The following is a 24585-nucleotide window of genomic DNA, read 5'->3' on the forward strand; positions in this document are numbered from 1 at the left end:
AGGGTTCTCACTCTTGTTTAATTCATAAAGTTGTTCTTGTTCTTGGACAACCTGTAGGAAAATGTTATATATAGTAAAAAAAAATGAAGGATATTATGCAATTTTAGCTTTTCAAAAAAATCAAACATTAAAAATATTACTCAATGCATTAAAAATGAGTATTCTTTTTTCAACTGGTATCATTTCTTTTTTTTTATTGGTTGTTCAAAACATTACGAAGCTCATGACATATCATCTTTCATACATTTGATTCAAGTGAGTTATGAACTCCCATTTTTACCCCAAATACAAATTGCAGAATCACATCAGTTACACATTCACATTTTTACATAATGCCATATTAGTGACTGTTGTATTCTGCTGCCTTTCCTATCCCCTACTATCCCCCCTCCCCTCCCCTCCCATCTTCCCTCTCTACCTCATCTGCTGTTGTTCAGTTCTCTCCCTTGTTTTCCCCCCCTTTCCCCTCACAACCTCTTGTATGTGATTTTGTATAACATTGAGGGTTTCCTTCCGTTTAAATGAGTATTCTAAAAAATAAATATTCTTCATTGATTTTACATGTATCCTAGAAGCACTTAGATTCTTCACAATCATTTATACATTCTTATATGCCTCTTGATATTAAATGAAACAGCTACATTAGCAATAATTCTAGACTTAGCAATTTATGTCAGAGACTATATTGTTCAGCATTTAAGTGCTTTGGCAGAATCATCAACTTTTAAAAAGTTATACTTTCTTCTATTGTCTTTTTTTTCTAAGAAATTGTACAATAGCACCTATACTCAAAGTCACTGATGGAAATATCCATTAAGAAAAAGTTAAAAACGTATCCCTTTATTTCCCAGGATAATTTGGGAATCAGTTTTTCTCCATGACTCCAGAAAAGTATGTGATATTTTTTAGTATCTTAACAAAATGGTTTTATATTAGTCACAACTCACATTCCTCTTCAACTTTTCTCTTCTCAGTTATTAATCTCTTTTTTTTTTCCTTTTTTTTTAATGCCAGGGTTGAACCCAAGAACACTTAACCACTGAGTCACATCCCCAGTCCCTTTTTATTTTTTAATTTTGAGACAGAGTTTTGCTAAGTTACTTGGGGTTTCACTAATTTGCTGAGGCTGACTTCAGACATTCAATCCTCCTGCCTCAGCCTTCCAGGGTCGCTGGGATCACAGGCGCACACCACTGTACTAGTCTCACTTATCATTCCTGAGAACTCCTTTAAGTCCAACTTGTACCTCTAAGGTCATTCCTTATCACACCTGTAAAATGTTTCATTCTGTAGATGTAATCCATTTGCCCAATCATTGCACAGCTTATGGACATTCAGGTTATGTCCAAGTGTCTCTTTCTTATTTTTTTTATGAATGTGTATCTTTTTGTGGTTGTCAACTTCTCTACTACAAACAGTGTGGTGACAACCTGATACATTGAATATCCATGTGTTTGAGTCTTTTGGTACTATAAGTGACATGGGATAGATTCTCAAAGATAAGATTGTTTGGACCAAAAGATACATGCATTTTTATTTTATCACTTAATGCATCTCTTCCCTCCCATTTTTAAGATCTTAAACAGAAAGAGTTTATCTTGTACTGGTTGTCGTCCTCCACAATTCTTAGCCTGGATCCCAGAATGAGTAAGTAGACAGCATTAGACTGATTACCTTAGGACCCTTTTATTTGGGGTGACGAGATAACCAGATGCCAATCAGTCACCAAACATTCTTATTGTGTGGTTGATTTCAAGGATATTCATATCCTACATGCTCTTTGAAAAAAATAATTTTACTTTAAAATATTTTTTTTCAAGCTCATACCAAGAAATAAGTATTAATTCCAATCTCCAAAAACATACAAAATTGTTGACTGGTTTGTCATCAGGATTACTTTTCTAAAATAATAACAAGTGTTGGTGAATACATGGAGATATTGGAACTCGCGTATACTGCTGGTGGGACAGAAAATGAGACAGCCACTTTGGAGAAAACTCTGGAAGTTATTAAAAATGTTAAACATAGAGCCACCATATGACCAAAAAATTCCATTTCTAGATATATACCTCTGATAATAACAAGAAAAAAAATGTACCAGCTCAACCTCAGTTTCTTCTATTATATGCTCAGAACACAGATCATCTGTCACCCAAAAAGATGTGATGACTTTGCACCACCAGGGAGCAAGGAATTAATTCTGCATCAGACACCAGCTGAGTGTCCTTCAATTCAATTTAATTTAACTCCGACACTATCTACCTGAAGATGACATCAGGCTCCATAGGTTGACGGCTCAGCCCTAAGATTACCTTCCCTTCCAACCTCAGATGCCAAAGGCAAGCCTCAGTTTATGATCTGTTCTACAGCTGAGGGGCTATAAATTAGGGTTCCCACAACGCCCTCCTTAAGATTGATCGATTTTCTCAGGTGACTCACAGAACTGAGGAAAAACACTAACTTATGTTTACTAGTTTATTTTAAAGGATTCTACAAATGGTAGAGCTGAAAAGATGCACAGGGCGAAATCTGTGGAAAGAGGACTCCAGTTTCCATGCCCTCTGCAGTGTACCACTCCCAGGAATCACGTGCTAAGCTCTCCGGAAGCTCTCTGAATGCTGCCCTTTGAGGTTTTTATGGAGACCTCATTACATAAACATGATTGAAGCAGGGACCACTGTGTACCAATGTGACCAGGCAACACAGGCAGGATCTAATGCCAATAACCTGAGTGAGGACATAGCAGGGCCTGTCTGTTCACACTACTCTTGTTCCCTATGCAGCATTTCTTCCTCCCGGCTATGAGGCCAGACCTCTTCTGAAATAAGATTCTTGTGAGCAACTATCAGACAAGGTAGTTCAGAGAATTTCTTTATGGCCAGCTCCAAGGCAGACAAGTTGGGGGAAATTGCAGTACATGTTTTTGTTTCTGTGACCTGCCTTAGGGAACAGAAATTCTAGTTTCCATCCTGCCTTGAGGTGAAAAGGATAAGGGTAGCAGATCAGAGGAAGAAAGGCAGAAGGGCAGTGGCCTCTCCCCTCCTCTCCCCTCCTCTCCCCTCCTCTCCCCTCCTCTCCTCCTCCTCCTCCTCCTCCTCCTCCTCCTTCTTCTTCTCTCTCTCTTTTTCTCTCTCTCTCTTTCTTTCATACCAGCAGGGATTGAACCCAGGTGCCCAACCACCAAGCCACATCCCCAGCACTTTTTAAATGCATTTTATTTAGAGACAGAGTCTCATTAAGTTTGAACTTGCCATCCTCTTGCCTCAGTCTCTGGAGCCACTGAGATTACAGGCATTCACCTCTAAATTCATCTGAAGCTGCTTCAGGAACCAAGGATAAAAGATCAAATATTTTAACAAAAGATATTGTCATTGTCCAAGGACTATGGGAGCATTCAGAAAACCCCACGCATTTATATCATAATATACAATCCAAGGAAATAAAAACATTTCCATATAAAAAATTTCATTATTAATACTAAGAAAAAAGGTGGAAATAATCCAGTTGTCCATCAACTGATAAACAGATAAACTAAATGTGGTATATCTATACAGTGGAATATTATTCATCTAGAAAAAGGAATAAAATACTGATATCTGTAACAATGTAGATGAACCTCAAAAATATTATGCTAAGTAAAATAAGTCATGTACAAAATACCACTTATTGTATGATTCCATTTCTGTGAAATCAGAATTGGCAAAATCATACAAAGCAAATTAATGGGTCCTTAATTGAGGGGTATAAGTTGAGAGAAAATGAGGAATGAATGCTAAAAGATATGAGGTTTCCTTTGGAGTACTGAAAATATTATAAAATTGATAGTGTTAATCTTGCACAATTCTGTGCATATATTAAAATCATTAAATTGTATACTTTTAAACTGGTAAACTAAAGGGATATGTGAATTATCTATTAATAATGCTCTTATATTAAAAACTAAAGGGGTTAAAGTACAGCCCAAGAAACTTCAAAAACATTATAAAAAAAGCCATGGATAAAATATTCTAGCATTGGAAAAGCTAAGGTATCATTGAAGCATGTCTTGTGGTTCATTTCTGAGAGTTTTATCATAGGTCACATACATGTGATTTCTCCATGATCATTCTCATGAAAGCATGTCAAGAACTGGAAACCAAATAACTTGAAAATGGAACAAGAGAAAGCTGTCAGGTTCCCAGAACCTGAAAAACAGGTTAAATGATGTAGATTGGGCATGCCACCAGTCAAAGTTATATGCATGAGTTCACGAGAGGGAAGAAAAAATAATAATCATTTGGAAGAGAAAATAGTATGATTAAATATGTCAATATCTTCTGGAAGCTTAACACTTTGCTGTTTCTGGGAAATTGGCATCTATTCCAAGTTCAAAACCCAGTTGGTGTCCCTTCCCACCTCTATTCAAAGCGGATTGATTTCATCACAGTGAGTGTATATGTGTGTGTAAGATGTGTAATTTGGAAAATTATACTGAAATGATACTAAGCCAATAGTAGTAACTATGTTAAGATTTTTATAAAATAAATACAATTTAGCAATAGTAAAACTACAACTTCATGTAGTGATGTGGAAAAATCTCACCATCATGTAAAAAAGAGAGAGAGAGAGAGAGAGAGAGAGAGAGAGAGAAAGCACACACCATGTAAATAAAATGGACCATGAAAACTTTCAGAAGTCAGGGTCACCCTCTGCAAAGTAGGGACTGGAACAGGGATGTGCAGGAAGTTTCAGGGTGTTAGTCATGTTGTTTCTTATTTACACATGGAGTTTAAGCTTTCAATTTTTATGGGGCCCACAAATTATATAGTTTGTCCTGTCCTTAGTTCTACTTAGTTAACACATTTACTACATCTTGAAATTTAAGGAAAAAAATGTTTATTGCAGCTCTGCAGAACTGTCATGAATCACAAGTTCAGGAAAGGAAAATAGAATAGTAAGTCAAGCCAGTCTGAAGCAAGAATTCTTACATAAGAAGCACCCTATATGCTTTACCATTCAGCTTTGAATCACAGCTACTTTGTGTTTTGGAGAGGAGAGAAAAGGGAAAATAGTTAAAATAAATTGACCAACTTTGAACCTGTTATAAAACATTATCTTCTATACTTAGTTCTTTCCACAAAGGAGAGGAATAATTCATTTGATCATCAACCACTAGTTGTGATGTTTTGTTTATTACTTTAAAAAAAATATTGCTGACCTAGGTGCTCTTCAACAGTTGAGTAGATAAACAAATTGTGGTATATGTACACAATGAGGTATTACTCAGCCATGAAGAAGAATGACTTTATGGCATTTCCAGTAAATGGATGGATCTGGAAACTATCTGCTAAGTGAAATAAACCAATCCAAAAAAAGCCAAAGGCCAATTGTCTTCACTGATATGGGGAAGCTAACTCACAATAAGGGAGGGAAGGGAAGAATAGAAGTTCAGTGGTTAGAAAAGGGTGAATGAAGGGAAGGCAGAGGGATAGGAAAAGGAAAGAAAGTGGAATGAATCTGACATAATTTTCCTATCTTCATATATGAATATACCACAGTGAATCTCACCATCATGTACATTCAAAAGACTGGGATCCTAATTAGAATAAGATATATTCCATGCTGGTATAATTATATCAAATGGACTCTACTATCAGGTATAACTAAGAAGAAGCAACAAATAATCCTGTTAATCATTTTTTAAATTTTATGAACTTTTTATTTTGCATATTCTTGCCTTTCTTCTGCCAACAAATTGTTGATTATTAGCCTCATAAATATCACACATTCCTTCATGCAACTGACATGCATACTCAATATCCTCTATAATGTAGGGAGGGGGCCAATTTTGCCTTGAATTTAAATCTCCAAAATGAACAAATTGTCTTTTTTAAAAAAAGGCAAGGAGCACAGTGTCTTCAATATTTTTACAAAAAAAAAAAACTGTATAATCCTCAGCAATTTTGACTTTAAAATGATCCAGATTGACACACAGGAGGCACCAAGGGTGAGAGTAAGCTGGAATTCATTGGAAACCCAACAGTGTTGCATAGTAATAAGTAACTGTAAGATCCTTCTCTGAGCCTCGCCAGTTTTTAGTGTAAAAAAATGGAAATCATATTATCTAAATTAATTGTGAATATTATTGCAAAGACTAGATTGAATGTGGAAAAACCCTGAGAGATATTCAGAAAAAGGAGAGGATAAAAGGGGCAATTTAAATACCAAAGAAACATCCTTTACTACAAATGATTACAGTATAATTTTCAAAATGTGAAAACACTTGACTTTCATACAAATTAAAATGAATATGTCAAAAAATTTATCCTATTCATTTAACTAATCAACAGTTATATGCAAGGACTGGTTCACAGGAGAACTTGAAGTATGGAAAAATATAAATAGATGTATACAGAGAGAGGAATACAGAATGAATTTTTTAACAGACATAAAGATGTGTCGTATCCTCTGGGAAATAGAATATAAAGTTGTTTAGGTTTATTTTATAAAATTGGCAGAAGTCAACTCTATTTCCAGTAGTAAAATTTCATTTACATTGCTATCCACAAGGGTTACTAGTATTTCTATCAGTTTTCTACACATTAACTTCTATCCCTTAAAAATTGTAAAACAGTCAACAGAAAAGGTACATACACCTAAAGCATCAGATGATCTCCTGAAAGTTCACTAGATTATGTCCTTGCCCTCCACTAAAAAATGTTCTGTATTTTTTTTGCCTCTTCCCAAGTATTGAACAAGTTTTAAACAAAATTATCTGTTGTATAACAGCATATATGTTTATGTAGCTGATTGGGAACCATTTGAAATGCCTAAGATCACATCCATTCCAAACACTGTGGTCGTACAATACACTTGCTGTGTGTCTGTGTTTGCCACAAGGATGGATGGGTAGGCAGGGGGATTCTAGTAGAATATTATCCTAACATACAAACTGATACACATCATCTCTCTCTCCTTCTCCCCTCATCCAAGATGTTGGGCTGCTCTATTCTCATTGAACCAGGAAGGAAAGCAAAATACAGAGAAATAAAATAATAATAAACTCTTCTGGGTTTTTGGGTTCCAAAACAGAAGTCTTTAGGGGAAGTACAGAGACACACATGAGTGGTAACAGCAGGTTTTCAGTAGAACAGGATGTTCTGGCAGACTAGACTAAGAAAGACGTTTCCAGGTTTAAAGGACACATCAAGGGCACAGGAGCACAGCAGCAGAGGGGCTTGCTCTGCTTCCCAGGTGGTGCCTCTAAGGAAAAGAGCTGCAGAGGGAGTCTTGGTGGATGGGTCCATCTTTTACAAGCCTGCATCTTTTTACAAGCTGACTGGTTTTTTCCAACCTTCTTTACTTGCAGGAAAATTATGACTCTGTGGTATATTTCCTATGGTGAAGCTAAATGAGAAGCATCAGAACCTGTGTGTGCCAGGGGCATGAGGGGAACGAGTTTCAACCATGCCATAAATACCTCATTGGACATGACTCATGCAGGAATGTAATGAGCAAAAAGAAGAAGAAAAGAGGTGGATTTCGAGGTCTGGATGATCTTTTTTTTTTTTTTTTTTTTTTTTTGGACATACTTGTGGCACCAGCCGCAAGACCTTAGAGAAGAACATCAGACTCTGATGCCAGGCTTCTCTGAAATGTTCTTGGGACTCAAAAGCTATGGTTTTGACTTTCCCTTTTCCAGCCAAGTGACCCTGAGGTCAGTAGGCAAATGGCCTCTGAGGTAGAAGGGAACTCATACTAACTTCATTAATTCCACTGACCTTATATATGTGCAAGCCTATGCCTGAGTGTCACACCTATCACTGGGAGGAGGGACAGGAAGTAAATACTGTTTTCCCTCTTCAACCATGAGGGATTTAATCTCCAAACCCCTCTTAAGAGGCAAATTCACAATTAAATGACTTGGAACCTTCTCAAACAAGTTTAGGGTTTAACAAAATTCACTGAATTTCAACTTCATATCTGTGCATTTCATCATGTGTGAAGTCTACCTTAAAAACAATAGCAACAACAATAAGAAACCTTAATGAGATACCACTCATTAAGGTATCTCATTATGGTAAGAACACTTTTCTTGTAGCAATTGTCAAGTATATATTTCATTGTCAGTAACTATGGTCATCATATTGCACAATAGGTCTGACCATGCCAGTTGTTATTGACTGGTGTGTAAAGTTGCACAACCACTTGGAAACTGTGTATTAATATCTCCCAAAGTTACACTGATGCACACCCTATGTCCAGTGGTTTTACTGCTAAGTACATACCCAACAGGAATATGTAAATACAGTTACCCAAAAACATACTAGAAAACTCACTAACAATAATTGTAACACCTAAAAATAGGAAACAGCCCAAATTTCCACAATACAATGGATAAAACAAATTACAGTGTGTAAATACAATGGAATACTATATGACTGTTGAGAATAAATAGGTTACTTCTACATGCTAGAGTACAGAAAACATTCTCAAATATAATTAGGTGGAAGAAGGAAGACATTAAAAGTAAATGCTATAATTCCATACATATGAAACTATGAGACAGAATTAATCAAGCATGACAGAAAACAAGATAGTGGTTTATTTTAGGAGATAGGAAGTAATGAGTGAGAGTGGGGCTTGAAGAGGGCTTCCAGATTCTAGAAAGTTCCCATGTCTTGATCTGAGTGACAATTCCCATGTGTGTTCACTTTTGAAAATTCACTCAGTAGTAGACTTAAACCGTGTATCTTTGTCTCTATAAAATAGATTGCAATAAAAATTTGCTGGAAAAAAAGTTTTTAGATGCTCAACTTTGGAATAAACTATGAAAAACTTTTAAATGCACATTATTTAAAAGGAAATGACAGGAAAAATAAGCTAAATAAAGACACCCTCTGTGACTTTTTGCACACTTACCATTAGTGGCAATAGGTACTGTGGTAGGCAGAATAATGATTCCCTATACATGTACAAATCATAATCCCTGATCCTATGAATACCTTACCTTATATGGCAAAAAGGACTTTACATGATATTGGACCCATGACACAAAATTTCACTTAAGCAGGAGGAATAAATTCAAGAGACCTATTGTACAATATGATGACCATAGTTAATGACAATGAAATATATACTTGACAATTGCTACAAGAAAAATGTTCTTACCATACTCACGCATTAGTCATCCTACAGCGTATATGTATAACAAAACCCACCATGTGGTAGACCATAAATAAATATGATTTTATTTGATAATTTAAATAAATTATTTTTGCTGATGAAATAAACTTTATAAGTATCATTGAGACTATTCTGAGATTTTACTGGACCGTCCAGATACTCACAATCTAATCACATGATTTCTCTTTTGGAGGGCACTCTGTCACTGATCCACACCCCCAGCCCTATTTTGTATTTTATTTAGAGACAGGGTCTCATGGAGGTGCTTAGTGCCTTGCTTTGCTTAGGCTTGCTTTTGAATCCTTCTGCCTCAGCCTCTTGAGCCACTAGAGGTATGCGCCACCACACCTGTCTCACATGATTTCTTAAAAGCAGAGGCAAATGACTGAAAGATATTCCAAAGATATCCCAAAGATGCAGCAATGTTAATTTGAAGATAGGAGGAAGGGGTCTCAACCAAGGAATTTGGGTGGCTTCTTTTTTTTATCTTTTTTTTTATTGGTTGTTCACAACATTACAAAGCTCTTGACATATCATATTTCATACATTAGATTGAAGTGGGTTATGAACCCCCATTTTTACCCCAAATGCAGATTGCAGAATCACGTCGGTTACACGTCCACAATTTTACATAATGCCCTATTAGTAATTGTTGTATTCTGCTACCTTTCCTATCCCCTACTATCCCCTCTCCCCTCCCCTCCCATCTTCTCTCTCTACCCCATCTACTGTAATTCATATCTCTCCTTGTTTATTTTCCCATTCCCCTCACAACTTCTTATGTGTAATTTTGTATAGCAATGAGGGTCTCCCTTCATTTCCATGCAATTTCCCTTTTCTCTTCCTTTCCCTCCCATCTCATTTCTCTGTTTAATGTTAATCTTTTCTTCCTGCTCTTCCTCCCTGCTCTGTTCATAGTTGCTCTCATTATATCAAAGAAAACATTTGGTATTTGTTTTTTAGGGATTGACTAGCTTCACGAAGCATAATCTGCTCTAGTGCCATCCATTTCCCTGCAAATTCTATGATTTTGTCATTTTTTATTGCTGCATAGTACTCCATTGTGTATAGATGCCACATTTTTTTTTATCCATTCATCTATTGAAGGGCATCTGGGTTGTTTCCACAGTCTAGCTATTGTGAATTGTGCTGCTATGAACATCGATGTGGCAGTATCCCTGTGGCATGCTCTTTTAAGGTCTTCAGGGAATAGTCCGAGAAGGGCAATAGCAGGGTCAAATGGTGGTTCCATTCCCAGCTTTCCCAGGAATCTCCAAACTGCTTTCCAAATTGGCCACACCAATTTGCAGTCCCACCAGCAATGTACAAATGTACCCTTTTCTCCACATCCTCGCCAGCACTTGTTGTTGTTTGACTTCATAGTGGCTGCCAATCTTACTGGAGTGAGATGGTATCTTAGGGTGGTTTTGATTTGCATTTCTCTGACTGCTAGAGATGGTGAGCATTTTTTCATGTACTTGTTGATTGATTGTATGTCCTCCTCTGAGAAGTGTCTGTTTAGGTCCTTGGCCCATTTGTTGATTGGGTTATTTGTTATCTTATTGTCTAATTTTTTGAGTTCTTTGTATACGCTGGATATTAGGGCTCTATCTGAAGTGTGAGGAGTAAAGATTTGTTCCCAGGATGTAGGCTCCCTATTTACCTCTCTTATTGTTTCTTTTGCTGAGAAAAAACTTTTTAGTTTAAGTAAGTCCCATTTGTTGATTCTTGTTATTAACTCTTGTGCTATGGGTGTCCTATTAAGGAATTTGGAGCCCGACCCCACAATATGTAGATCGGAGCCAACTTTTTGTTCTATCAGACGCAGAGTCTCTGATTTGATATCAAGCTCCTTGATCCATTTAGAGTTAACTTTTGTGCATGGCGAGAGAAAGGGATTCAGTTTCATTTTGTTGCATATGGATTTCCAGTTTTCCCAACACCATTTGTTGAAGATGCTATCCTTCCTCCATTGCATGCTTTTAGCCCCTTTATCAAATATAAGATAGTTGTAACTTTGTGGATTAGTCTCTGTGTCCTCTATTCTATACCATTGGTCCACCCGCCTGTTTTGGTACCAGTACCATGAGATGGAAAATCCAAGGAGACGGATTCTCCCCTGGAGCCTCTGGAAGGAATTGCAACCATCCTGGGGAGGAGTGGACAAGTCAAACAAGTATGGGAAGTCGGCCAATAACATGATTTTAGACCAGTGAGATTCCTGATCTACACAGCTCCAAAATGATAATTTATGTTACTTCAGCTGTTAAATTTGTAATAATTTGCTACAGTAGCAGTAAAAAAAAACTGATAAAAGTGCTGAGTATTTCATTTCCATTTACCATCTCTTGCTAGCTAAAAACGTAAAAGGAGTCTTTCAAAGAAAACATTAAGGAAAGGATAATAAGTTAGTTTTATTTTTTTCAACCAATAAAATTTATTCTAAAAAATAACATATTTTCAAAGACTTTTTGGAGTCTGTCCTTAATTCAAATGTGTGCTGCTGTTATGATACTGTAAGTTTATGATTTTCCTTCCCTAAGATTGTAGACACTCTCTCCTTATGTATCCCACAAACTTTTCCTATAGAAGACAGAAGAGTGCAGATTTCCTATTTCTCTCCTGAATTTATTGAGGTTTTATTCAATGAAATATTGAGCTTTCTGATATGATACTTCTCTTGATTTGGGAGGAATCTAATATTGATCATTATCATTCAAAAGATTCAAGTTAATCTCTGAGCTACAGATCTGAGGGATCAGTTGGGACTTGATTGTCCTAATTTAGGTTCCTGCAGACTCTGAGACAAGGAGTTGGGTGCAACTAGTTTATTTGAGGGGTGTTTTGGGGAGGAGTGGACAAGTCAAACATGTATGGGAAGTCAGCCAATAACAGATGATTTCACAAGAGGGTTACTGCTGAGGGTAACAAGGTCGCTGGGAATTGATTATGAACACACCAGAGAAGATGAATAGACCTCAGAATTATCCCATAGAGAAGACAAGAATGGGGGTGTGGGGGTTGTGAGGGTGTTTATCCATCAACTCCTGTGCCTTGTTGGTTGAGGGTTGATCCCAGGAATGTGAACTCAGCACACCTGGCCCACACTACCAACAGGGGACACCTATGGTCAGATGCACTATTCAGATACAGAGATACATATGTCTGCCAACCTATAAGGGGACTATCTCACAAGGACATCCAATTAACCCAAGAGAATATGAATGAGGAACTGGTAGAGTCTGCAATCATGAATATAGTCCACTATTTCAGGGAAAAGTTATGTGATAATCAATATGTACATGACTTTCCCAGTCATACCTCTGCACAAAACTCAGAGGTGGGAAGACTAAATTTAACTTGATCTTGACAAAGACTTAAAATTTCCACCTGAAAATGGAAAAAAAAAGTGACATGGTCATTTTCTGAGTTTTCTCAATTTCAATGACCTCATGGTCAATGCAGATTTAACTTTTGGTTGTCTATAGTTTGACCTTACATTATTATATTTATAATCTGTTGTTGAAAAATCTTTGAAAGTGAATTGTCTCCACATTGAACATTTTTTTTCATTCTAAATTCTTCAGAAAATTCAAATGTATCCATGTAAATATTGTCAGGAGATATTGAAATGTCATTAGTTCTTTGTACCTATTTAATAGATTGCCAGATTTTAACAGATTAGGGCAGGGAACTGAGAGTGTCTTTTTATTCATGGTTTGGTCAATTCAATGTATTCACTCATGTCACAACAGTCTCTGCCTTGGTGGCTGATGGCTCTTATGTCAACAGCTGAAGGAACAGTACCATAGTGTCAGGGGAAGGAAATTCACTTTGGGCCCAGAGATTTTTGAGTTCATGACCTACTTCTACCACACATTATACCTGTGGCTTTGAAAAAGTCACTTAACCTGTTGGAACATTAATTCCCACATCAGCATCAGAGAAAGATTGATTCACTGAGAATCAATAGATCTCTATACACCACACAATTGTCCCCATTCGTTTTGCTCATTTTCTCCCTTTTCTTTCAACTTTTTATCTCCAACAGGTTTCAAGAGTATTTTCCAAAATGTACTATTCAGCCTCTGAACATCCCTTTCTTGCTTATCCCTACTCTGTGATCTCTTTTTCTGTCTGCTTCATCAAGAGCTGAGAAACAGACTTCTGGGCAAAAAAAAAAAAGTCACTTCAGAGAATATAAATCCATTGCTAACATTAACTTCACCTTTAGTCACTAATGGACAGATTTACTTTTATCTTCAATAATGACATAACTTCAGTAGAAGCTAAGCAGGGGCTGCTAACTCTTACTTTCAAGATGGTAGAGCTGTGTATGTTTTTATTCATTGTTGAATCCAAGGACTTAGCAAATAACCCACTAAACACTCATTCTTAAAACATTTGTTGAGTTTACTGCTCAATTTGAAATGCATTTAGTTATTCAAAGAGACCAGATGTTTCTCAGTATTTAGTCTTTTACCTCCATCCCCATCCTTAAACTAAAAACTACTGCCCAGATTAAGAGAACTCCAAGTTACTGTGACTGGAGATAATGCCAAGCACTGACCCACCAGTGATTACACAGGCCAACAGTACCTGATGCAGAAAGAGTGCTGGATTAATATGATTTCATGCACACAACAATGCCCATATTCCAATATAGCAAGTAAAATAGCAAATGTTCAAGAGTGAGAGCTCATAGTAGGTGGTTCCCAAAGGTTTACGTATGAATATTTAGATTTGCAGTTGGGGGCTGGGGATGTGGCTCAAGTGGTAGCGCGCTCACCTGCGGCATGCGTGCGGCCCGGGTTCGATCCTCAGCACCACATACAAACAAAGATGTTGTGTCCGCCGAAAAACTAAAAATAAATAAATATTAAAATTTAAAAAAAAAAAAAAAAAAAAGATTTGCAGTTGGGGTTGGGGAGGTGGGACAAGTAGTGAAGGAGACTTCAGCTGTATTTTGATACATTTTTTTTAATTTTTATTTTTTTTGACATTTTAACTATATTTAATGTTTCAACCCAGGAGCATGGTAGATCTTTCCACTTATTTAGGTTTTTTTTTTAATTCTTATGGCTTTAATGTCTTTTCTTTTTTCTTTTTCTTTTTTTTTATTGTTTGTTCAAAATATTACATAGTTCTTGATATATCATATTTCACACTTTGATTCAAGTGGGTTATGAACTCCCATTTTTACCCCGTATACAGATTGCAGAGTCACATCAGTTACGCTTCCTCTGATTTACATATTGACATACTCATGTCTGTTGTATTTTGCTGCCTTTCCTATCCTCTACTATCCCCCCTCCCCTCCCCTCCCCTCCCCTCTTCTCTCTCTACCCCCTCTACTGTAATTCATTTCTCCCCCTTGTATTATTTTTCCATTTCCCCTCACTTCCTCTTGTATGTAATTTTGTATAACCCTAAGGGTCTCCTTCCATTTCCAAGCAATCTCCCTTCTCTCTCCCTGTCCCTACCACCTCTCATCCCTGTTTAAAGTTAGTCATCTTCTCATGCTCTTCTTCCCTACTATGTTCTTAGTTACTTTCCTTATATCAAAGAAGACATTTGGCATTTGTTTTTTAGGGATTGGCTAGCTTCACTTAGCATAATCTGCTCTAATACCATCCATTTCCCTCCAAATTCTATAATTTTGTCATTTTTTAATGCAGAGTAATACTCCATTGTGTATAAATGCCAAATTTTTTTATCCATTCATCTATTGAAGGGCATGTAGGTTGCTTCCACAGTCTTGCTATTGTGAATTGTACTGCTATGAACATTGATGTAGCAGTGTCCCTGTAGCATGCTCTTTTTAGGTCTTTAGGGAATAGACCCAGAAGGGGAATAGCTGGATCAAATGGTGGTTCCATTCCCAGCTTTCAAAGAAATCTAGATACTGCTTTCCAAATTGGTTGCACCAATTTGCAGTCCCACCAACAATGTACAAGTGTACCCTTTTCCCCACATCCTCGCCAGCACTTGTTGTTGTTTGACTTCCTAATGGCTGCCAATGTTACTGGAGTGAGATGATATCTTAGGGTGGTTTTGATTTGCATTTCTCTGACTGCTAGAGATGGTGAGCATTTTTTCATGTACTTGTTGATTGATTGTATGTCCTCCTCTGAGAAGTGTCTGTTTAGGTCCTTGGCCCATTTGTTGATTGGGTTATTTGTTATCTTATTGTCTAATTTTTTGAGTTCTTTGTATACGCTGGATATTAGGGCTCTATCTGAAGCGTGAGGAGTAAAGATTTGTTCCCATGATGTAGGCTCCCTATTTACCTCTCTTATTGTTTCTTTTGCTGAGAAAAAACTTTTTAGTTTGAGCAAGTCCCATTTGTTGATTCTAGATATTAATTCTTGTGCTATGGGTGTCCTATTGAGGAATTTGGAGCCCGACCCCACAGTGTGTAGGTCGTAGCCAACTTTTTCTTCTATCAGATGACTTGTCTCTGGTTTAATATCAAGCTCCTTGATCCATTTAGAGTTAACTTTTGTGCATGGCGAGAGAAAGGGATTCAGTTTCATTTTGTTGCATATGGATTTCCAGTTTTCCCAGCACCATTTGTTGAAGATGCTATCCTTCCTCCATTGCATGCTTTTAGCCCCTTTATCAAATATAAGAAAGTTGTAGTTTTGTGGGTTGGTTTCTGTGTCCTCTATTCTGTACCATTGGTCCACCCGCCTGTTTTGGTACAAATACCATGCTGTTTTTGTTATGTTGCTGTGTACTATAGTTTGAAGTCTGGTATCGCTATACCACCTGATTCACACTTCCTGCTTAGCATTGTTTTTGCTATTCTGGGTCTTTTATTTTTCCATATGAATTTCATGATTGCTTTCTCTATTTCTACAAGAAATGCCATTGGGATTTTGATTGGCATTGCATTAAACCTATAGAGAACTTTTGGTAATATTGCCATTTTGATGATGTTAGTTCTGCCTATCCATGAACAGGGTATATTTTTCCATCTTCTAAGATCTTCTTCAATTTCTCTCTTTAGGGTTCTGTAGTTTTCATTGTATAAGTCTTTTACCTCTTTTGTTAGGTTGATTCCCAAGTATTTTATTGTTTTTGAGGATATTGTGAATGGAGTGGTTGTCCTCATTTCCATTTCAGAGGGTTTGTCGCTGATATACAGGAATGCCTTTGATTTATGTGTGTTGATTTTATATCCTGCCACTTTGCTGAATTCATTTATTAGCTCTAATAGTTTCTTTGTAGACCCTTTTGGGTCTGCTAGGTATAGAATCATGTCATCTGCAAATAGTGATAATTTAAGTTCTTCTTTTCCTATTTTTATGCCTTTAATTTCTTTCGTCTGTCTAATTGCTCTGGACAGTGTTTCGAGAACTATGTTGAACAGAAGTGGTGAGAGAGGGCATCCCTGTCTTGTTCCAGAGTTTAGAGGGAATGCCTTCAATTTTTCTCCATTCAGAATGATGCTAGCCTGGGGCTTAGCGTAGATTGCTTTTACAATGTTGAGGTATGTTCCTGTTATCCCTATTTTTTCGAGAGTTTTGAACAAAATGGGATGCTGTACTTTGTCGAATGCTTTTTCTGCATCTATCGAGATGATCATATGGTTCTTATTTTTCCATCTTGATGCTTAATTTTGCTGGATACACAATTCTTGGTTGGAACCCATTTTCTTTCAGTGTTTGAAATATGTTATTCCAGGATCTTCTAGCTTTCAAAGTCTGTGTTGAGAGTTCAGCTGTTATCCTGATTGGTTTACCCCTAAATGTGATCTGCTTCCTTTCTCTTGTAGCTTTTAAGATTCTCTCCTTATTCTGTATGTTGGGCATCTTCATTATAATGTGTCTAGGTGTGGATCTCTTATGATTATGCACATTCGGCGTCCTGTAGGCTTCTAGGATTTGGGATTCTGTCTCATTCTTCAAGTCTGAGAAGTTTTCTCGAATTATTTCATTGAATAGATTGTTTATTCCTCTGGTTTGGAGCTCTGTGCCTTCCTGTATCCCAATGACTCTTAAGTTTGGTCTTTTAATGCTATCCCATATTTCTTGGATGTTCTGCTCATGGTTTCTTAACAGTCTTGCTGAGCTGTCTATGTTCTTTTCAAGTTGAAATACTTTGTCTTCATTGTCTGATGTTCTATCTTCTAAGTGTTCTACTCTGCTGGTAGTATTCTCAATTGAGTTTTTAAGTTGGTTTATTGCTTCCTGCCTTTCTAAGATTTCTGTTTGTTTGTTTTTTATAACTTCTATCTCCCTGTATAGTTGATCTTTTGCTTCCTGGATTTGTTTATGTATTTCATTGTTGAAGAGATCTTTCATTGTCTGATTTTGTTGTCTAATGTCTTCCTTGAGACTCCAGATCATCTGAAGCATGTATCTCCTGAATTCTTTATCTGACATTCCATCTGCTGCAGATATTACCTCTTCTAACGTTGAGCTGACCTGCATTGCTTGTGGTCCTTTCTTTCCTTGTCTCTTCATACTGTTCGCGTTTCTTTCTGCTTACTGAGACTGTTGTGTTGTTGAATTTTCCCCCTATATATTTGTATTACTCTTGTATAGTTGCAGAGTCTCCCGCGCAGGCGCGGGCAGGGGCTCTGCTCCTCCTCCAATTGGGGCACTGTGCCTACCACATCGGCAGGCCGCTGGGCCTGTTCTGCTGGTTGGTAGCAGGTGCACCTACCTTGCAGGCGCGTGGGGCGGCTCTGCCAATCCCAGGTTGCTGGGCCTGACCTGCTGGTGGGTTGCAGGTCCGGCTACCTCGCAGGCGCGGGGGGAGGGCGCACACCTATTTGTATGTAGACAGTTACACGAAATGGAGGACGTAATGCTTGGGATGAAAGTTGGGGGGAAGGGGGAGGTAGGTGCTCTTGAAAAGAAAGAAGGAGAGGGAGATAGATAGCATAGAGGAGAATGGAAAGAGCAATAAACCTTGGAAGGGGAGAGAGAGAGGGAAAAGGGAGAGAAAAAATTAAAATGAAATAGGAAATAAAATTAGGTCTTAGAGATCCATTTTCTTCTCTTCCCGTAGGCAAAGCTGTGCCCTCCGGACTGAGTTTTGCCCTCAATGTGTCAACAGCAATCCCTGTAAGGCAGTTCCTGGGAGTCTCTCAATCCTGTTGGTCCAGAGCCGTTTCACTTCTACGGCCCCTCCTCCCCTTCCTCCTTCCAGCCAGCCAGGTCCTGCTCACCGGAGGCAGTTCCCCAAGGATTTGGTTACACTTTCAGCCCCACCGAGTGCTCTATTTCTCTAACTACTGAGCACTCTCGTTGTCATTCATCTAAGCCCCAGTGCTGTGGAGCTGTAGTCTGGGAGTCAATTGTTTAATTTTTCCGGACCCCTTTGGTGGGCACACCTTCGCAATCTGGCAGCTAAGACCATTGGTGTCACTGCTGGTGGTAATAGGAGTTGGGGGTCAAGGATCCCCTCTACTTCCCTCAGCCCCTACAGTCACAACCACACTGCTGGCGGTAGGAGGAGTGGGGGTCTGGAGTGTCCTCTGTTTCCCTCCGCCCCTACCGTCACACCCTCTCAGTTGGTGGTTGGGGGATTTGGGGGTGGGGAGTCTTCTCTGCTTCCCTCTGACCCTACAGTCACGCCCTCATCACTGGCAGTAGGGGGAGTTGGGGGTCGAGAGTCCTTTGGCCCTTACGGTCACGCCCACGGAGAGATTTTGAAGTTTCCCCATTGTTTGTATCTGGTGTGGGTGGGAGTCACACTCCTGCTAAAGTAGATTCTGCTGGGAAGGAATCTCTTTGGCCGAACTTTGGTGACTTCCCTTCTCTGCTATGGCGGGCCCCTGGCTCCTTGCCGGAGTGTCCGAAGGGAGGGGTGGAACTGGCTTGTCTCTGGTCTGACACAATCTCTGGTTTTAGTTCCCAGTTTGCTATTTCGTAAAGTGTTGGTTAGATTCCCTTCACGCTGTCTGGGGGGGGGGGGAGCCATTTGCCGGGTGGGCGGGGCTGTTAGTAGAGCCCGGAGGGCATGGGCTGTCTGCTGGGCCAGGCGGGGACACTTCTCGCTTGGCCGGGCCGCCGGGGGCTGCCTGTAGAGCCGGGCAGCTGCGGCCGCGTGGCTACGAGCCTGGCAGGCGTGGTGGCCGTTCACAGAGCGAGAGCAGGGCCTCCCCAGGATGGCGAAATGGCGGGTGCCGTCCGCGGGTTCGGGCGGACCTCACCGCTCGGGGCCGCCGGCCGCTTTCTGAAGCAGCTGGTGGCCGCGGGATTGTACCTCTGCACCCGCCGGGGGGCGCCGCCTGTAGAGCTGGGCAGTTGCAGCCGCGTGGCTACGAGCCTGGCAGGCGTGGTGGCCGTTCACAGAGCGAGAGCAGGGCCTCCCCGGGACGGCGGTATGGCGGGTGCCCTCTGCGGGTTCGGGCGGGCCGCGCCGCTCTGGGCCGCTGGCCGCTTGCAGAAGCGGCTGGTGGCTGCGGACTGGACCTCCGCGCCCGTGTGGCCGGCCAAGATCCACTTGTCTGGGACAAACTGACACTTCTAATAAACCTACCAATTCCCGGCAGGTCCCCTCTAAACAGAATTTTGCTAGAAGTTCCTCAGTAGGTAGACTGCCGCTGTTCCAATGGGTCTTTCTGATCCCGTTAATGTGGAGACATTGGAATCGCTGCTTCCTCGCTGGCGGCCATGTTGGATCCTAGGTTTTTTTTAACTTATCTCATGAATGTTTTATAGATTCAGTGAAATTCTTTTAGATTTATCCTTAAATATTTCATATTTTATGCTATTATAAATTACATAAGAAATTTGTATTTGTTGCTAGTATATACAGATACAATTTATATTTGAATATTGGCCTAGAAGCATTTTAAGTGTTTTCCAGTTTGTACATAGATGGTTATGTCATCTTCAGATAAAGTTAACTTCTTCCTTCTCAGTCTGGATGCCTTTACTTGATCCTCCACTACAGCAATGAACAGAAATAATAAGAGAACAGTTTTACTTTCTTTATTAGATACAGGACTGTTTGGGATGTAAACTTCTTGAGAGCATTGGTGGTTTGCATTTTTTAAGGAATTTGCCTATTTCACGCAAACTCTCAAATTTATTGACATAAAGTTGAGGTAGTATATCCTTTATATTTCTGTAGAATTGGTAGTAATGTCCCTAATTTCTGATTTAAGTAATTTGAGTCTTCTCTTTTTTTTCCTTAGTCCACCTACCTAAAAGTTAGTCAAAGAACAAACTGAGTTTCATTCATTCCCAGCTTTTGGTATTTTTATTATGAACGAATGTTGAATTTTGTCAGGTACTTTATCTGAATCATCTGAAACAATCAGGTGGCTTTCCTCTTCATTTGTTAATACAACATATGATATTGACTGATTTTCAAATGTTGAACCATTCTTGCATTCCAGAAATAAATACCATTTGGTCGTCATTTACATTTCTTACATGTGCTGCTGAACTTGGTCAGCTAGTTTGAGGATTTTTGCATCAATGTTCATAAGTGATTTTGGTCTCTAGTTTTCTTTCTTGTAGTGTCTTTGCATTTCCACCTCTTTCTTGATAACTTCAAGCAAGAATCAAGGAGAACAGTGTCAGTCCAACATTACCCAGGGAACTGTCCTTGAATATAACTAGTAATGAGACTGAATCGGAAAATTAAAAATCTCTGAGAAAAAAAACCCTGACCCTGATGACTTCACTGCACAATTGTACTGAACATTTACAGAAGAGCTAATGCCAATCATACTCAATCTGTTCCAATAATTTGATGATCAGGAAGCTCCTTGAGTTCAGCAATGATATATTTTTTAAATGCATGTCTTTTGCCCACTTGTAAAAAATTTAAAAAGCAGAGAAACAAGAAAAAGAAGGAGGGAGACGGGTTTAAAAAAAAAGAAAAGTGTAAAAAAGGAAAGGGAAGAAAAAAAGAAGAAATATCTAGCATTCTCACTTTAGTTAGTTTTATCACAAAATCTTTATTTAAAAAAAAATAGCTTTTGGAGCTGGGTGCAGTGGCAAAAGCCTGAAATTCCAGCTACTCAAGAAGCTGAGGCAGAAGAATTCTAAGTTCAAGGTCAGCTGGGGAAACCTAGCAAGACACCTATTTCAAAATAAAGTTTTAAAGAAGGGCTGGGGTTGTAACTCAACATTAAAGTGTTTACCTGACATTTGCAAGGCCCTGCCTGAGTTCAATTCCTAATATTGCAAAAAAAAAAAAAAGATAAAGATGAAAAAGAAAAAAATATGTGTGCATATGTATGTATGTATGTATGTATGTATAGCTTTTAGCTATACATACATACATACATACATACATGTAGCTCAGTGGTAGAATGCATGCTTAGGATTCTCAATGCCCTGGTTCAATCCCAGGTACCTAATAATAATAATAATACAATCTTTGTATAGGACAATAGAGCTCAGTCAAAATAATACAATGTCCTCAACTTGTCCTTCTAAGTAACAAGAGGCAGTCAGGCCACCAGCAATCAGTACTCACTCCCATTTCTTTATCTTTCCATTGTGTAATTCTTAGAGATAAATAAGCCAATAAGGGCTTAGCTCCCAACACCCAGTGTAACAGCTATGGAAAAAGAGAGACCAGTGAAAAGTTCCTTCTGCTCTGATGACAGCGGTTGAGAGAAATACAATAAAAATTCTAACTTGGAGACTCACACTGGGATGGATACACATAATATTTATTCTATTTCACCTTTTGGTCAAAGACCTTAATATTATTCCTCCAGCACTCCTTGGGATGGGCAGAATGGGGACCCTCACATGAAAATTGTGGTCAAGAAGTCAAGGAAGCATGATGACCACCTCTTCTGGTAGCCACATAATTTTGGAAAAGAAATAAACCTCTAAACCCCAACCAAGCTCTCTTGGAATTAGAAAATGAGGCTTTAGCAACAGGGGAGATTATATATATATATATATATATATATATATATATATATATATATATATATGGTTTGTTTGTATCTTTTGATCTAATAAATGGGTTTATTTGCTAAGTACCTGATGTCAGAAAAGTTTTGATTAAGGTAGAAAAGGGAACAATCCCCTTCCTGATAGGGTGGTGGTGTATATCTCTGTATTGACACATTAATAAAAGACAAATATAAATATATCTGGTCATAGTTTTACATGGCATGGGAGCCTTCAGATCCAAAGATTTAGGGTGAATAATCCAGTTTTATACTGTTTTTGCTATCTGTTTTATACTGAGTGGGGGAACCCAGCAAGACCTATACATTTAGATTCTTCTTGCTCTCTCTGCAGCAATTTGTCCCCTAGGTATGGGGGGCAGGATCCTTCCTGAAATGGAGATCTTATGATCTACTGTCAGAAAATGGTAAACTAGAGAATTTCTTTTTGTTTGGCTTCAAAACAAAAATCTAAGGAAATCAGAACCTATTTTTAAGTTTATGCCTTACCTTGGGGAAAGGGGGTTTTAGTTTTTATCAAAACAAAAATCTAAGGAAATCAGAACCTATTTTCAAGTTTATGCCTTACCTTGGGAAAAGGGGGTTTCGTTTTTATCAACTACCTTGAACAACAGAAATTCTGGCTTCTATGGCTTTCCTTGGGGGAAGTGGGGGATAAAGGTGAGTAGGAAACAGAGGGTCAGGAGAAGGGAAAAGAGGTGCTTTACTTCTAAGGCCTTTACTTTGGAGTATCATTCTCCCTACTCCAACATAGGAAAACCACGAAGGTGGGCTTGGACAGACTCAACAGGCTGTAAATGATTAACACTCTCTAATAAGCCGTGCCACTATAGTGCCATTTGATGATGAGAGAAAGAAGCAGACCTCTGATAATTGGTGCATAGAGAGAAAAAGAGTTAATGAATAAACCGAGAGGTATTTGGGGACTGGGAACCTGCAGTCACTATCTGCCTCACATACCTGTGTTAGTAACAAACCCAAGCCACAGTTTTATTTCCTAATGCCCCGTTAGACACAAGTCCACCAAAAACATTTTGTCTCATTTTTTTAGGCAGTAAAGTTGAAACAGAAAGAGGGTTAATGACTCCTCCAAGGTCACATGATAAAGATAATACATTGGTGAATAATGAGAAATCAAACATTCGGTCTCACAGATTTCCATCTTACTGGAGTTCTTTTTTTTAATTTTTAAAAATGTTTTTGTTTTTGTTCTTTTTAGTTACACATGACAGTCAAATGTATTTTGACATATAATACATACATGGACTATAAATTTCCATTCCTGTGGTTGTACATGATGTGGAGTTACACTGGTCCTTACTGGAATTCCTATGATCATCCCTCATTATATCTGGTTACATATATTCATATATTTACATGGATTTTGAGTGTTGTTTTTATTATGGTAAAGTATATAATGCATAAAATTTACCATTTTCCTTCCTTTTGAGTGTAAATCCAGCAGCATTAAGTACCTTCACGCTGTCGTGCAATGATCTACCACCATAAATTTTTCTTCTGCTCCACTGAAACCCTGTACCCATTAAACACATTCCCATTCCCACATCCTTCTAGTCCCTGGAAACCACTTCTGAATTTTATTTTACTGCAAAGAGAAATCGTGACCTATGAGCTTGGTTTACAACCAAAAAAAAAAAAAAAAAAAGTAATTACATGCAGAAGACAGATGACAATGAAGGAAAGAGGTAAATTCAGAACTGGCTGTACAGTAAGTACTTAGAAGACTCAGTGAGTGTGCTGGGTATGCAATGTGTGTGTGTGTGTCTTTAAAAGACTCTCCACCTCCCTGCCCGCCTCCTTACAGTTTGCTACTGGGTTTCTCTTCCCCAAGTTTCCTCAGTCTCCTAGAGGAGCTAGCATGGCCAATTTCCTTTGTAATTTTGGAAGCAGGTCTGTTGCCATGGAATCTACATTCTGACTGGAGTCGAGGTGTATAAAGGTGACCATTTGTTTTCAGTTTCAAAGATCTGGCAAAAAGATAGGTTGTTGCTCTTCTTCTGGAAAAGCCTGACTGGTAGGATTCCTTTAAGGGCTCAGCCCCAAGAGCTTTATCCCATCCCCTCGCCTACTTAAAAGTTAAAGCTCCAGGAAACCTCCGAAGGGGATTCTGCCGGCTCCATCACTTCCCCCAAATGGCTAATCCTGGAGGTGGTGCTGTTTGCAATGGGACGCTTCACAATCACAAGAACCCCAGCCATGGCTCGCAAAGTGGAAACGGCACCAAGAATGGAATCATGAAAGAAGCCCAGGTAAGAGGCCATCCCGTGCTCCCCTTGCTCTGCACATTTCAATACTGTCTTTGCAAAGCTGTTTGAGGCTAACTCGGAAGTCCTCTGGTGAAGTGTATTTGATGTGTCTGGGCTTCTCATCGCAGCTAGTATTTTGACAAGCTCGGCTGCCAAAAAGTTTAGGTGTGGAAAAAAAAAGGAGGGAACTCTTTCTCTTTAGAAGACTGAGCACACAGAGACCCACACAGCTTTAGATTTTTCGAAAAT

General features: G+C 38.8%; 1 protein-coding gene across 1 annotated transcript in view; it reads left to right on the forward strand.

The window, feature by feature from the left end:
- Window positions 1-23972: 23972 nt before the first annotated feature.
- SPTLC3 (serine palmitoyltransferase long chain base subunit 3) overlaps window positions 23973-24585 on the forward strand; it is a 146520-nt gene continuing 145907 nt past the window's right edge. Inside the window, exon 1 of the mRNA XM_081291357.1 lies at window positions 23973-24339. Coding sequence (XP_081147483.1) covers window positions 24223-24339 — 117 coding nt within the window. The 5' untranslated portion in view covers window positions 23973-24222. The remainder of the gene's footprint in view (window positions 24340-24585) is intronic.

The sequence above is a fragment of the Spermophilus citellus genome (genome assembly GCF_964194105.1).
Source record: "Spermophilus citellus genome assembly, chromosome: 4".
Classification (NCBI taxonomy): domain Eukaryota; kingdom Metazoa; phylum Chordata; class Mammalia; order Rodentia; family Sciuridae; genus Spermophilus; species Spermophilus citellus.